This window comes from Phalangium opilio, unplaced genomic scaffold (assembly GCF_054372755.1).
Source record: "Phalangium opilio isolate 3A_F unplaced genomic scaffold, DU_Popi_V2 ptg000025l_1, whole genome shotgun sequence".
Lineage (NCBI taxonomy): Eukaryota > Metazoa > Arthropoda > Arachnida > Opiliones > Phalangiidae > Phalangium > Phalangium opilio.
The window spans coordinates 242,313-257,689 of NW_028324156.1; the positions used below are offsets into that span (position 1 = coordinate 242,313).

Consider the following 15,377-nt stretch of genomic DNA (forward strand, 5'->3'; position numbering starts at 1 on the left):
AGCTACACAATTTAATATTATAGACTTCGATTAAAAATTTATACCTAAAAAATTAATGGTTCCAAAAGTTCGATAAAACTTAATTATGAAATAAAAATAGCTAATTAGTCCCAAATATATTCATTAGCCACGCCTTCTCGCGTGCTTCTAAGGTAAATAAATTAAGTCTGAAAGGAGTTGTGTCACGCCACGTGATTATGAATATTAAAATAAAACACCAAAAACCAGGAAGCCAGCCATGAAAATAATTAAAAGGTGTTACCTTACACCATGCTTACACCGCCGCGAAATCGTGTCCTTAGAATAAACAAACATTTACTTCCCACTCACTTATAAATAAATAAATCAATAAATAGAATAATCATTTTTAATTTAGTAATGAGCACAAATAGGCTTAAGACGTGGTTAGTTTTTCCGGGTATTGTTAGTACTACATGAATTGATTCGTTATCCTCCCCCCAAGTGTCCCCCATCCCGCTCCCTGTTCTCTATTTATTTGTCACTTGAGTGTAAAACGCTAAAGGTGTCAATGAACCGTTGTACCCTTGAGTTTATTAAGGTATTACAGGAATATTCATATATATTCTTAGCATCACTTGTAAATAGGGATTTATACCATATCGTTTCAATATGAACAAGATTATGCTTTGACTTAGTAGCAATTAAATCGTCTGCTTCTACGAACTTTCACGTGACGTCACACATAATATCACTTAATTACCTCGTTTTTGGAAACCATATTGGAAGTCGTCAGATCAGGGCATACAATACAGGGACCAATATTGACGTCACGTCCCGGTAGCTCCTCCCCTCTCAGTACCACTCTATTAAAAAGTCCCGGGGGGGGGGGGTTAAAATAGAGCCTGCTGTGTTGACCAACTTGTTTACTTCAGACTTCGAACATTGATGGGTATTTTATTTATTAATTAAGATATGATTTGAAAACAAAACGGAGCAAATTTGGTGCAGGACTGGTAACTTTGAAAGCTTTATCTTACGTCTTTGTTGTCAGTACATATATCCATCAATGTTCCTTCCGTTTTAAGCATTTATCAAGCAGACGATAACTGCACTGCGCCCTTCCACTTTTAATAAAAAAGGTTCTATTGAATATTCATTGTGGGGAATGAATCAATTCATAATATATGCCATCGTTATGACTTAGTAGTAAGATTGGAAGAAGCTGTAGTTCCCTTTTTTGTCGTCGTCGGCTCAGGGCTTACAAGATTAGCGAAAACGTGTCTAGAGCACCTGCCACTATATGAACTTTTTCCCTCGAACTGGATTATTCATTCATTACGCATTAAGTCGCATACTTCAACCCTTAGAAATTATTAACTTCTTTTAAAAAAAAATATACAGGGTGTTTCCAAAAAAAAATGGTGGTAGGGTCGAGGTACTATGGTTTGAACTGAGTCGAAAATGTCAAATCACATTTTGACACCGTTTACAAGTTATGATTGGGTGTGTTTTGAGGATCACCCTCACCCCTTAATTAAATTAACATGGTTTTTCAGTTTCTTTACTCAAACTTAAGGGGTCATCCCTAAAACACTCTAATCGTAGCTTGTTTAGGGTGTCCCTGATTTACCATAGAAACCCTTTCACTTCGGTCCTATAATTTAATACCCTTTCTGGAACACCCTGTATATGTATATAGGTAAAAATCGTGCTGACGTAACTGCACGAAAAATATATTAAAAAATTTAGGAACGAATGGGTTAAAATTTCAAGGTCGGTATTTATATTAGGAATTCTTATACCACGTGACTTTAATTTTATCCACGTGCTGGTATCACTTCGGGCGAAGTTTTAAATTGATTTGAGAGTCGTTTGGTTTTAATTAGATGGGGAAAAAAAATTCTGAAGATTCTTCAGGTTTTATTTTTTCCAAGAAATTTTAGGCCTAACTCGTTTAGGAAGTTATTTACCCATTTTAATATTCATGAGGTTGTTGCAAATTCCGGAATATACTAAACAGGATGTTAGTATTCAAAGAATCCCAGTGCCGAGTTGAGTTTCAGGCCAAGTTTGAGAAGTGGCCAAATGTTTTTCTAGTTTCTTAAATAAATATATATATATAATGCAATGCTGTATGTATTTTTTAGAGTGCGGTTAAGTGGTACTAAGTAATAGCTTAAGTGACCATTGCGTCACCATAAAAGCTAAGTTTACAGACTAGGAGGATTAATACCATTTACACAAGGAGGCCAGAAGCACTGATGGAGTCTGAAGCCAGGACTCCTTGTGAAAATGGTATGAAACCTCCTATAGTAATTAAACTATGTATACAGGGTGTTTATAGCAAGTCTGGCACAAATTACGGGGATGTTCTATAAGCGTATTTGACTCTAAAAAGTTCTATGAAGACATTTTAGCGTCCGGGATACCGTAAACATTTGGGTTCCACGCTCATCATAAGATGAGGCACACTTCGCTAGCTACGTCAATGTCACGTGGGTTCCAAGTTCAAATATATTATATGTGACGTCAGGAGTGACGATTTCTAACCCTCTTCCCCTTTAATTCAACCAGAAAGGAATATAAAATCACCTGTTAATGATTCCCAAGTATAGGAAATCAATTTCTTCCTGATTTTTTTAAATAACAATTTTGTCTCTCTCATCAAGTGATGGGTAGAACTAGAAATGAATTGTAGTGGGAGATCCAGAATGTGTACGCCTACTTTAACCCTACCTACGTTATACGTATGCCTACGAAGATAATGTTGTACTTCTTCTTATGAAAAGGAAAAATTCTATATATGTGCCTACGATTTCTTTAGGTTCACCTTTTTGGTTGGGCGGATTACCTGAATAATAATATGCAGCCAAAATATTTTTCATTCACACTCGAGGAACGAAAATGAAATTTTCTCTCGTGTCCTATACAGGTATGCTGCTACCCACTTTTAGTGATTTTTATTGAAAGGTAAAGAAGAAAAAAATTGGGAATATACCCACACTTATATACAGGGTGTTTGTGAAAGGTCCATCAATAATGAAAGGGCGTATTTATTGGGCCATTTTGAGTCAAAAATGTTCTATGACATTTTTCCGTCCGGGCCTCTGCTTTCAAGTTATGATTAGAGTAATTTACGGATGACCCCTTAAATTTAATTAAGAAATTGAAAGACAGCGCTAATTTAATGAAGGGGTCATCCCTAAAATATTCAAATCATAACTCGAAAACCGTGGCTCGGACGGCAAAATGTCATAGAACATTTTCGACTCAAAATGGCCCAATAAATACGCCCTTTCATTATTGATGGACTTTTCACAAACACCCTGTATATAAGAAATATATTGAATATTTCGTCACATCTTTTTATGTGTGACTAGAGAGAGAGTTTGGAGTCTGGAGAAAAATAACTTTACCAATTTGGGTGGGTATACAGATTGAATAGACCGTCAAATTTATTAAAGAAGAGAAGTGGCGCTGAAATCAGGGATAGATTTAATTTTAGAAGTAGGAATGGAGAACAGAGTAATATCTGGGCTCGCGTCAAAGTTCCAAATCCCCTTCCACGGAACGGAGGGGTATGAAAGAAGAGACGGGTTATACATGGTTCGTACACGACCTGGAAATCCTGGAAAAGTCAGGGAAATTTAAAATGCACCTAAGAGTCAGAGTGGTACTGAGAGGGGAGGAGCTATGGGGACGTGACGCCAATATTTGTAGTCTAAATAGTATGGCCTGAGATGATGACATCCAATAAGGTCGCCAGAACCGAGAGATAGGAGGGTGTGACGTCATGATTCAGTTCGTAGTAGCAGACTATAGAGAGCTTTCAGTTGGAGGATAAGCTGAGTCTCGTGACATAATTTACGCCGCCATATTGGTGAGTTTAAAGCAGGAATGAAGCTGAGACCACCCACCCAATATGGCTACCAGAACAGCGGTAAGACTTGGGAGGGTGTGACCTACTACTTTCCCATCTGAAAGCTCTCTATAGTCTGTTTGTTACTAACGCCATACTTGTTAATGCGCCTCTCTATGGTGGTCTTTAGTTTCTATTTATTTATTTGCATGAATATCAGCCCATTAAGCCACGCGCCTGTTGTAAATACAAGGCTAGGAGCTATAAATGTATAAAACAAGGAGGATTAAGTATGGAGTGTAAATATGGGTATTATATAATATGTGGGAGGGAATTAGACCCCAGGAGATTGACGAAACCTCCATAAATACCAGTTTATAACCTTATAGGTCCTTGGGATAAAATCTGAACGGTCTGTGATTGGTTCTTTCTGGGCACGTCTAATATGTCATCAGTCTGGTTGCATGGTGACTGCATGATTTAGGCTTATGCGTTATGATTCGGAAAATTGTATCCCTTTTATATCAACCCCCTATTCATTTTATAGGCTATTTTAAGTACAAACTTGTCTAGGGTATAATATAGAAATCTTTATACTACGTTATAGGCAGCGTTTAGGCTTGCTCGGGTTTATAATTGAAATGGTCTATGCTGGTAAGGATTGCTCTTTTCCTGGCGTTCCAGGGAAGGGGATTATCTCCTGGAACTAAAAAGGGGGAGGGGGAGTTCCCCCGCGCCGATCTCTATTATGTTCTATGGCCCGTATCCAATTCGTATCTAAAATAGGAGGGGGGCTCGATCTCCGCGAGTACAAATTAATTCATTTGGCCTAACGACCCTTAGGAAAATGTATGGTTAGAAATGTATTGGCCATGCTCGTTCAGTGTAAAAATGTCATATATCAGAAAATTAAGTTCAAAGACCTTATTGGGACATATACCTTCACGTCGAAACCCTCATAATTATGCTGTTATAGGAGATATGTGAGGTAGATCTAATTTGTTCACTTTTGAGTGATACCTAATACTTGGGGTTACGATAATCAGGGCTCGAGTAATTAAGCAAATTAGCAAAATATAACATCTAATCATGCTCGTGTTGACACCACTACTTTGGGTTGGTTTTATAAGAGATACAGGGTAGTCCTTTGAGTATGTTATAGTCCTATTTCTCCCCTTTCCAATGATGCTAAATACTTGGGGTTACAACAATCAGGGGCCGAGTAATTACACAAAAGGTTCATAAACGTCCTCTAAATAGGATTAACATGGGCTTATTTACAAGATGCCTCTTAATTCTGGTTCTATAAGAGATACAGGGACAGTCCTTTGAGTATGTTATAGTCATATTTCTATCCTTTCCAAGTGTACTAAATACTAGGGAGTTTCAGCATTCAGGGCTGAAGTAATTAAGGAAAATGTTCCTAAAAGTCCTCTCCATAGGATTAACATGGGCTTATTTACACGACACCTTTAAACTCTGGTTCTATAACAGAGATAGGGACAGTCCTTTGAGTATGTTATAGTCCTATTTCTTCCCTTTCCAAGGATACTAAATACTTGGGGTTACAATAATCAGGGCCCGAGTAATTACACAAAATGTTCATAAACGTCCTCTAAATAGGATTAACATGAGCTTATTTACACTTCACCTTTTAACTCTGGTTCTGTTAGAGATACAGGGAAGTCCTTTCAGTATGTCACAGTCCTATTTCTCTCCTTTTCAACGATACTAAATACTTGTGGTTACAACAATCAGGGCCCGAGTAATTAAGCAAAATGTTCATAGGCCTGATTAGCATGGACATCCTTTTAACTCTAATTCTATAAGAGGTACCTTGAAGTTTTCCCCTTTCCAACGCGAAGTACTTGGGGTTATTTTAAAAACAGCATTAAAAAAATTAACTAAAACTAAAAAATATATACGTGATGCATTTTATAATTATAAATTATATTTTTATACTTTTTAGGCGTTCGATTTTCTGGATCCTTTGTCCATCGAATATTATTCGTTCTTGAGAGAAAAGCCTATCTGCATTGCTTTATTGCTAACTGGTGGACCACAAAAATCTCCAAAAGTTCCTTTTACTGGTAGAAGCGGCGGACGGCGCGGGTATAACTCCCTCACATCTTTGGATAGCTAGCTAGCTGTCTATACTCTCCGTTTCAAGGAGAGCGAGATTCTGGGGCATCCAGTGCAGCTCTCTCCTCTCTCTCTTAAGGAGAAGTGACCGTTTCCATGGCAACGTATCTTCGAGAGAGAGGAACACTTACTCCTCGTAGAGTCCTTGTCGAATCTCGTACAGAAAACATGCGACGCTCTAACCCGGAGCCTCGGCGACAATGGTCCCGTTCTTGGGCCAATAACGATGAAAATGATGCTGCCGAATCACCCAAAATATCTATCTTGGAGGACCCATACTACGCTCAAACTGACAGCGAAGATGACGAGGTTAGTAAATTGCAATTATTATAGCTTATTAATTGTGGATTAGATAATGGTTTCGTTAAGCCTAATTCCGTATAACATCTGCATAACCTGTTTATTTAGTTTATGGTTTTATAGAGTTGAATCTCTTTAAGGGGTTAAAGGTCAATCATAGTTATAATAAGAATTATTCAATGGTTAATGGTTATCTTAAGCCTAATTCCTTGTAACATTTGCATAACCTTCGTTACTTCTGTTTAGTTTATCGTGTTCTAGGGTTAATTGAATATCTTTAAGGGGTTAAAGGTCAATCGCAGTTATAGATATGAATTAGCTAATGGTAATGTTTCAGTTAAGACTAATTCCGCGTATCGTTAGTTTCTTCACTTCTGGTGTTTGATTTGTCATTTTCTTGAATTGAATCTATTGAAGGGGTGAAAGGTCAATCGTGGTTTATAGCTGACATTTGTCTTGGACCAAGGCTTAATATAAATATATTTAAAAATGGTTATGTTAAGACTTAAGACTAATTCGATATAACATCCGCATGATTGATTTGATCCGCGTATCCTTCATTACTCCTGATTGGTTTGCCATTTTCTCGAATTGAATCTCTTTAAGGGGACTAAAGGTCAATCTTGGTTATAGTTCAACTGACATTTGTCTCGGACCAAGGCTTATGATAATTATTATTTTATTAATAAATTTGACCCCATTTTTCACGTGTTTCTAGTGTTTTATATCTGCTACGATCGTAGACACTTACTTTCTTAATTAACAAGAATTATTTTAGTACACTTAAGATTATATCTTTTCTAGGTCATATTTAATATAAATACTTTAAATTAAATTAAATTAATAATAATAGTTTTTGAATTTTAAACTATTGATTGGTGTTGATGAACTAGAAAAATTTGAACCTCAACTTGAACCAAAAAAAAAGAATAAGAAATTGCTAACAATAACATTTTTTATTTTCATCGAAAAATATTTTGAACTGGTTTCATTTTACGTGAAATTTCCTATAGCTTGTCTGTTCGCGAATTTAGAAGCAGTAGGGAGAAAGGTATTAAGATTGATTATCCATTATTTATTATTTACCCTTTTCCCTTATAAGTTTTAATTCACTGAACAAAATTTAATTTTACCTAAAAAAATCTATTCTTTACTGAAATTATGAAAAGTTCTCTAGCGTAACAGAATGCAATTTTGGTTTAAAAAAAATGTGATACAATAATTTTAAAAACATTTTTCAAAAATCAAGAGAAAAAGTGTCAGGTACTTATTTATTTTTCAATGCCTTTCCATTATTATCTATACCGTTTTCCTTATGGTTTGTTATTATGGATGTGTAGTTGAAAAAGAAAATTATGTATATAATTATGATTTAGCACATAACGTGTGTAACCCACAGATGAGCGCACGAATTGCTTTGCTCTATTTAGTTATTTCAAACCATGTGTGAAACGGAACACGTGGATGGAAGGATTACATTTAAATTTTAATAAAAAAGGTAGTAGGTACGTGTCTCTGTTCAAAGAGAGTTAGGCTTAGAGAAAGTTAATTGCGGGAAAAGTGTCTACGGACGGGTTAATAGCCTTTATTATATCTTCTGATGGTGCAAGTCTTAACGAACGACGTGCTTGTGATTTTGGATTATACAGGGTGTTTCTGATAATTCTGCTATAAATTAACGGGGGATATTCTTTGGGAAATCAATTTTGAATCAAAAATGGATTACTTCTATCTCCATTTTTATGCCACGGGTCAGGGAAAACCTGGAAAAGTCAGGGAATTTAAAAATGGGCCGAAAAGCTCAGGGAAAAGTCGGGGAATTTTAAAAATTTCAGCAAAGTCAGGGAATTTGATTTTAGTGGGTAAAATTTCTGGGCATAAGTCTTTATTGAAAGAGTAATGAAAGTTTCTCCTCATCCTCTCTTAACGCAGAAAACTCTAGAGCAATCCTTAAAAATACTGTCTAGGATTGTTTTTGTAAAGTAAATGCCTTTGAAAAAATCTCTTAGACTGTTATTTATAGTTAAAATGTTTTTATTCATTTTGGTGCAACAAATACATTGGAAAACTTTGTATGCAGAGAGAAGTTGCATTTTTGACCAAAAATCGTTCGACCAAAGAAGACCGCAGACTTATCAGAAACACCCTGTATACTATTTAGGCTTAGTAATTTAGTTATAAGTAAATATGGAGTGATATTAGGCTTAATAATTTCTTAGTTTTCAAATTAACGTTTAGGACAGATTGTAATTTAAATAATTAGACTTGACAAATAACCCCTTTAGGCCGCGTTATCAAAGACTTTCTTTCCATTGTTTTCCAAAATCTTATAACGGTAGGCTTAGTTTTAAAATTGAATTTTGGTAATTAAGTTTAACGTAAAGGCGCCCAAGTCGTCCAGACCAGAGATGGGACACGTCCCAGATCATAAGTTCATAAGATATGTTCCTCCATAAGTTTGTCACTGGTAACTTAGAAACTGGAGCTTGTCATGAAGTGAGTGAGGTAGGTCATAGATTCAAGGTAAAGCGAAGACTCCTGGTTTTGGCTCTGTCAAAGGCTTATTAATGCATACTAAATAGGACCTAGATGGAAGTCCTGCATGCAAAATTAACCACCGAGTGTAGTACTTCAATTCTCGCTTGTCGTTCTGCTAGAACTAGCTCGAGCTGTAAGTCTCTAAGTAGTATTACGAAGTATAGGTAGTGTCATACTTATGGTAGGAACATCTTATAAACTTATGCCCCAGATATATCGTAATATTTTGATTTAAGAATTTTCTTCATTTTTGCGCGACTCATTCCAAAAATCCCTGTAGAATAAGCGTTAATTTATTTTTAGTCTTCTTGACATTCTCTCTAAAGTTCTCTGGCGACAATTTAACCTGACAGAAGTATATAATACTTCTCTTCGTGAGAAGTGTACCACCACAAAGCTGGGTAATTGTAACATGATTCTTCAGCCAACATCATTTTACATTTATTATATCAAGGTTACTAAACCGAACAAACATACGCGATAAATAGTTAATTCCCTCATTATTTCTCAATTAGCCCTTAACTATTTGCCAAAGCGCATGCGCTTGTGCATGGATTTTTGCCCCACGTCAAGACAATCAAGGTTTGTTGGTTGATTACTGAGGATTTAGTACCAAACAGATATAGAATTCACTCTAACGGTGCGATGCATACCCATCTGAAGTTTGATGAGCAGAAGAGCAAACAAAAAGGTGCATTTATGAGTCTGGGTAGAATCATGTTACACAACTAAAGCATTAATAGGATACAGAGTGTCACCCTTCTTCTATTATATCCTTCTGCTAACACGTAGGGAGCGAGCCCCGAACCTATTTTATGCCCCAGCTCTTTCACGAAAATTTTAATCTCTTTAAGAGAGATGGGAGTTTATGTGCATTTGAATATTTCGCCGGAGTCATCATTTATTTTATTAAACGAGTTTCTAAGCTCAGAAGCGAGGAAGTTTTTCGCTATGAAAAGATGTCCTTTTAATCCACGAGAATTGCTCTCCTAGATAAGATCGTAAGAAGATGTCTGAAATGACCAAATATTATTTTGCAAAAAGGAATAAAGATAGTCCGGTCTTTATCTTAAGCCTTGGTCCCAAAAAAACTAAGATTAGGCATAGGCTTAACCGTCCGTAAATAACAACAACTTCAATTCATAGACTTCCAATACCTAACCAAGAAGTGATATCTAGTTTATTAGGGAGAATGAATAAGATGCCGAAGTATTCGCGCGCCGTAGTCCCAGTCCCCCTTTCAAAATACAAGGGGGGACGTAAAATTAGGCCCCGGGCTATTTCACCTCTCCTCAGTCGGAAAATATGACTGTAATTTCGTCATTTGCGTCGCGCTGACGTGAGTTTTCAAGAACCAATGAGGTGCTGATTGTAATTTAGAGGCGGCGGGGATTAACTCCGGACCTACGTAACGCTTGGACTGGAGATAAAGCTAGAAATGTGACGAATTTATACCTTCTCCCTAGCCCTAGTAAACTTGATATCGCTTCTTGACCTAACTATGAATGGCCTGATTCAGGAGTATATTAATGGCAGTTTTCTCGTTAGTTTCATTGAAAAATAACATAACGTGCCATTGCTATAAAAACATTTTTTCTTATTTTCTTACCAAAATTTTTTATTTTATTTTTTACCCAAAAATGTTTGTAACAATAGGGAAGGGTTAGGCCCTACTTAAATATTCCCAAACTAGTTTCGGTGAATAGATAAGGCTCTCCCATTGAAATGTAAACCGTTTCGTAATCTAGGCTAAAATATACAGGGGTTTGCTTTTACACTACGTACCTTTATTCTTTTCAACCAAAATCCCTGAGTCATCGTCTCTCTCTCTCTGTAAAAATCTCACCCTCCAGCTTCTAGAGCTCAACTTTGCAAAAGGTTCTTTATTATTAATTCTTTGGCATATTTTAATTTCAAACAATGCAACACCAAGGGAAGAGAGAATATATAGTGCTGGCGTTGATTGTTTCCCCCCATTTTTACCCCCTCCTCCTGTATATAATCGAGCACTGTTGCGAATACAATGTTTTAAAGGGAGGGTGAAGTAGAAAATCAAGTGATTTTATTGCGATTCTTCTACTAAATAATTATAAGACCAGTCTGCATAGTCAAACATTAAGGAAATACTAAATTTCATTTGGCATGAGAATTTTTGTTAACAAGAAGAGAGGGAGTTACGCGATTGGTCAGGGGGTCCTCATTTCAAATTATCCATAAAATCTGAACCTAATTTGAATTTTAAAATCATTTGGAAGTATTTCCTGAATGTTTCACTATGCAAACTGGTCTTATAATATGTAGAAGAATCGATAAAAAATCACTTGATTTTCTACTTCACCCTCCCTTTAAAGGGGTTGCCTAACACAGAAGAAAGATTGTGTAGGTTTATTTATTTATTTAGAACACGTGAAAAACTGTGAAAATATTCATTCTCGCGCCTTATTCCACGTGGTAAAAATATTTCCCGCGCTTTCCTGCACGTGAAACGCGGTTAATAATTATTTTTCGCGCGCTTTAACTGAATTCAAGGTCACTTGGAAATCTGCTAGGCCTAAATCTTAACGTATTTCCTCAAGAATGAGATGATCTCGTTACAACTCCTTTAATAATCTGTTCAAGAGCGTGATAGGTTTAAAAGAGCGAAGCCTACCTTGCAGGGTGCATTGTCACCACTATTGGCTGGGGGCCCTCGAATGTTTCTACCTCATTCATAGGGTAGCCAGGTGGTGCATAAGTAATTCTTTATTAGCTTAGCTTTTTACTGCAGGAGGAGGTTTTTATTGCCATAGAAAGTGGTAGTAGGGAAGGAAGTAATTCCCCCCCTGTATTCTACTATCAAGGTTCGAAGCCAGTCACTCACTGCCGTTGTCGGCTTTGGCTTTTACCTATAGCACACCTGGGGGCAGGTAGTAGGTAGGTCTACGCTCTAACACTAGCGGCTGCCTGCCTGCTACGGTGAACTTCTTCAAGCTAGTTTTATATCAGACGCGCTGCTTGCTTTGTGGATTTTCTGCTATACGTTAGTAACATCCTTTTATAGTAGTATGTACTGTTTTCTAGTGTTTGCTAAGATTGAACCAACCGAGGCTTAAAATGGGTTCTAAAGTGGTTCGCGATTCGCCTTCTTAAAACCGAATGATTTGTGCGCGTTGTTGTGATTTGTTTTGGATTACTTAACCCGAGGCGATTGCCGATTGGTCTAATTTAAAGGCAAGTGGATTTTTGCCAAGGCTTAAGGGAATTATAAAATTAATTGGACGAAATAGGCTTAATTTAGAATGGTGTCCATAGACATTATAACACTATGGTGTCGCGTGAATAAGTTCTTAATTGCACGTGTTTCGATGTAATACTATGTAGTAAGTTGAAATTAGGCTTAAGGTTCGTGTTATTAGGTGTAATTTCTTGTCACGTGATCAAGACATTAATCGCACGTGCTTTGAAAGGAAGAAAGTGGTCTAATTTGATTAGGCTTAATAAATTGAGTGTTTATTAAGCCTAACAACTGTTATTTATTGCATTTAACCATCCTTTTTCTTCTTTCCGGAAAAGATATTAATAAAGTCTTATTTCTTAAGGGTATGTCGAAATTTAATCCAATTGTGTCTACAACTTAAGACAGTGGGTTATTTAATACGAGAGACCCCCCTCCCCCAAGGGAAGCCTTATGGTTTTAAGACTAAAATCTAACGAAGCGGAAGAAACCAGTGTTTGAAAAATTTTTGACCCAATATTGATTTTTGTATTCGGTAGGTTTTAGTTGAGACAAACACAATGGGGGCTACTACCTAATTGCCGTGCCGTTCCATAAAGGTCACTGACTCAGAAATAGTTATTTATTTATTTACTTACTCAATTGTTAAAAATTATGAATGAATTTAAGGCTTAACTGTTGTTGTACCTAAGCCTAATTTACCCTCGAGACTTTTTATTCCGAAGTTGGTTTGAAACTTTGCCAATTATTTACGCAATTATGCAAATTAGTTTAACAAACCAAATTATGCCAATTCAGGGATGGACTTTTTAAAAAAAATGAAAAGAAAAACATAATGAGATAAAACGGAATTCGTGGCACGGTAATTTGTAGAAACGATTTTAGCGTGACGTACCTTCACTTAAATTAATTAAAAGTCAGAAGTTAATTATTCTAAACGAAGTATACGTTTCCAACCCTCTATATGAATTATAGATAACTTCACAGTTATTAACTTCCGTTGTTTAATTAACACTGTAAACTTGATTTGTACCCGGATTCTTTTAAAGTTGAAAAGGCCCTTTCTTTCTTTTGTTAAAAGAAGCTAGTTTCGTTTTGCCATTTCTCAAAACTGGCTTCCTTGGTTTTGTTGGCTTCTTAAGAAACGCAATTGCGACATATCTATATCAAGAAGTGATATCTAGTTTACTAGGTAGAAGATGTGATATCTAGTTTACTAGGGAGAAGATGTGATATCTAGTTTACTAGGGAGAAGATGCCTAAGTATTCGCGCGCCATAGTCCCAGTCCCCCTTTCAAAATACAAGGGGGGACGTAAAAGTAGGCCGGGCTATTTCTTTACCTCTCCTCAGTCGGAAAATATGACTGTAATTTTCGTCATTCGCGTCGCGCTGACGTGCACGAGTTTTCAAGAACCAATGAGAGGTTGTAATTTAGAGGCGGCGGGGTTAACTCCGGACCTACGTAACGTTTGGACTGGAGATAAAGCTAGATTATAAATGTGGGGCGAATTAATACCTTCTCCCTAATAAACTAGATATCACTTCTTGACTATATATAAACACAATACCCTTTTTTGCGCTAAGCCTAAACGTGGCAAAGGCTTAACAATAGTCAGTGGAACTTTTTGTTCGAGTTAAGTTGAATGTCACCCTGGCACGCGAAATTATAAATAATTTTTTTTTTGTGCTTGTGGATGTGGAGAAATGTTTTATTGTTTGAAGCCAACCAATGAAGGAACAATGGTGGCTTCCGTTAAGTATTTTTTGAAGGGGGACATCGTTAATATCCTGTAACAAATCTGTGGCCTTGTCACGTGATGTCGTCTTTTTTTAAAACCTCTTACATCTTCTTTCTAAGGATTCAGGGAGGGGGATTCTCTCCTTTCGGTTATTAATCGATTTCATCATCTCCTCCCTTATTTTATGGGGTCAATAATTGACCCAAGGGGGTTGTGTAATGTGTCTAGTTACTTGGGTAGCCAACTAGTTTATAGATGTAGCTAAAGGGGAAGCTCGAAATAGGCTTAGATATCTGATGATGTCAAATGAAATAAGTAACCCTATAAAGGATTAGGTTTAAATACTGTTAATAATTTGATAACTGTAACAAAGTAGGTGAAATTATGCTTGGAAAAATAGGGGATATTGTGCTTGGAAAAATAGGTGAAATTGGGCTTGGAAAAATAGGTGAAATTGGGCTTGGAAAAATAGGTGAAATTGTGCTTTGAAAAAATAGGTGAAATTGTGCTTTGGAAAAATAGGTGAAATTGGGCTTGGAAAAATAGGTGAAATTGTGCTTTGAAAAAATAGGTGAAATTGTGCTTTGGAAAAATAGGTGAAATTGGGTTTGGAAAAATAGGTGAAATTGGGCTTGGAAAAATAGGTGAAATTGGGCTTGGAATGGGCTTGGAAAAATAGGTGAAATTGGGCTTGGAATGGGCTTGGAAAAATAGGTGAAATTGGGCTTGGAAAAATAGGTGAAATTGGGCTTGGAAAAATAGATGAAATTGGGCTTAGAGAACCAAAAAGTTATGCTAGTTTTAAAGTAGTATTAGAAACACTGTTAATAAATTAACTACTCACTAAGGCTTAGCAAAAATTTAATGCGAGTAAATCAAATTAGGCTTGAAGTTTGACGTATTTATATAATTTCTTTTTATCTATCATTCCTGAATGAGTCTATTTATCCCAAATTACGAAATGTTATTGTATTTCAGTCATATCTCTTATCTTTTCTCTCGCCTTTTTTGGCCCCAATTGATAAAAATTGTAAGCTTGAAAAATTTTTACATTCATAACGTCAGTTTCACGAAAATATACCTTACGACTTATTATTTCCCGTAAGTCACGCGTAACGTGAGACATTCTGTTTAAACATTATCGTGAGACGTGTTTATCTACCCCATATATTTAAAAAAAAAAATAAAAAATAAAAAAACTTGTTTCTATATTTATATATTCCAAATAACGAATGTTTATATTTATTTTTGGAAATATGAGAACATTTTTCTTTTTTGAACTCGATAATAATATTTATAATTTCACGATACTAGATTTTGGATGTTTATTTACATAACTATTTACGTATATATAAATATTTGACTTTTGAATTATTTAATAATTATTCGATGCAATATTATCACATTATCTTAATAAAATACTTGACCTTTGACCCCAATATTTTAGAATTTTTATTATTAAAAAATTAAAATATTTGGATAAATATTTATAAATATTTAATGTCGTCATTATGACGTTACGCTTGAGTTAAATCTAATTAATTAATCGTGCAATTAGTAGACCTTGACATTTAATACCTCCTACACTTAATTATATATGTACGAAAAATTTCAAATATTTTT

At 35.8% G+C, this 15,377-nt stretch overlaps 1 protein-coding gene across 5 annotated transcripts in view; it reads left to right on the forward strand.

Moving 5' to 3' along the window:
- Nucleotides 1–15,377, forward strand: part of LOC149691568 (uncharacterized) — a 58,689-nt gene that overhangs the window by 1,671 nt on the left and 41,641 nt on the right. For 3 of the 5 annotated variants that reach the window (XM_089868891.1, XM_089868893.1, XM_089868892.1), the window contains exon 2: nt 5,790–6,271. In XM_089868891.1, the coding sequence (XP_089725017.1) occupies nt 6,059–6,271 (213 nt within the window). In that variant the 5' untranslated portion in view covers nt 5,790–6,058. Of the gene's footprint in view, nt 1–5,789; nt 6,272–11,638; nt 12,011–15,377 lie in introns of those variants that run through there. The other 2 variants (XM_089868894.1, XM_089868895.1) reach the window with 2 other exon arrangements.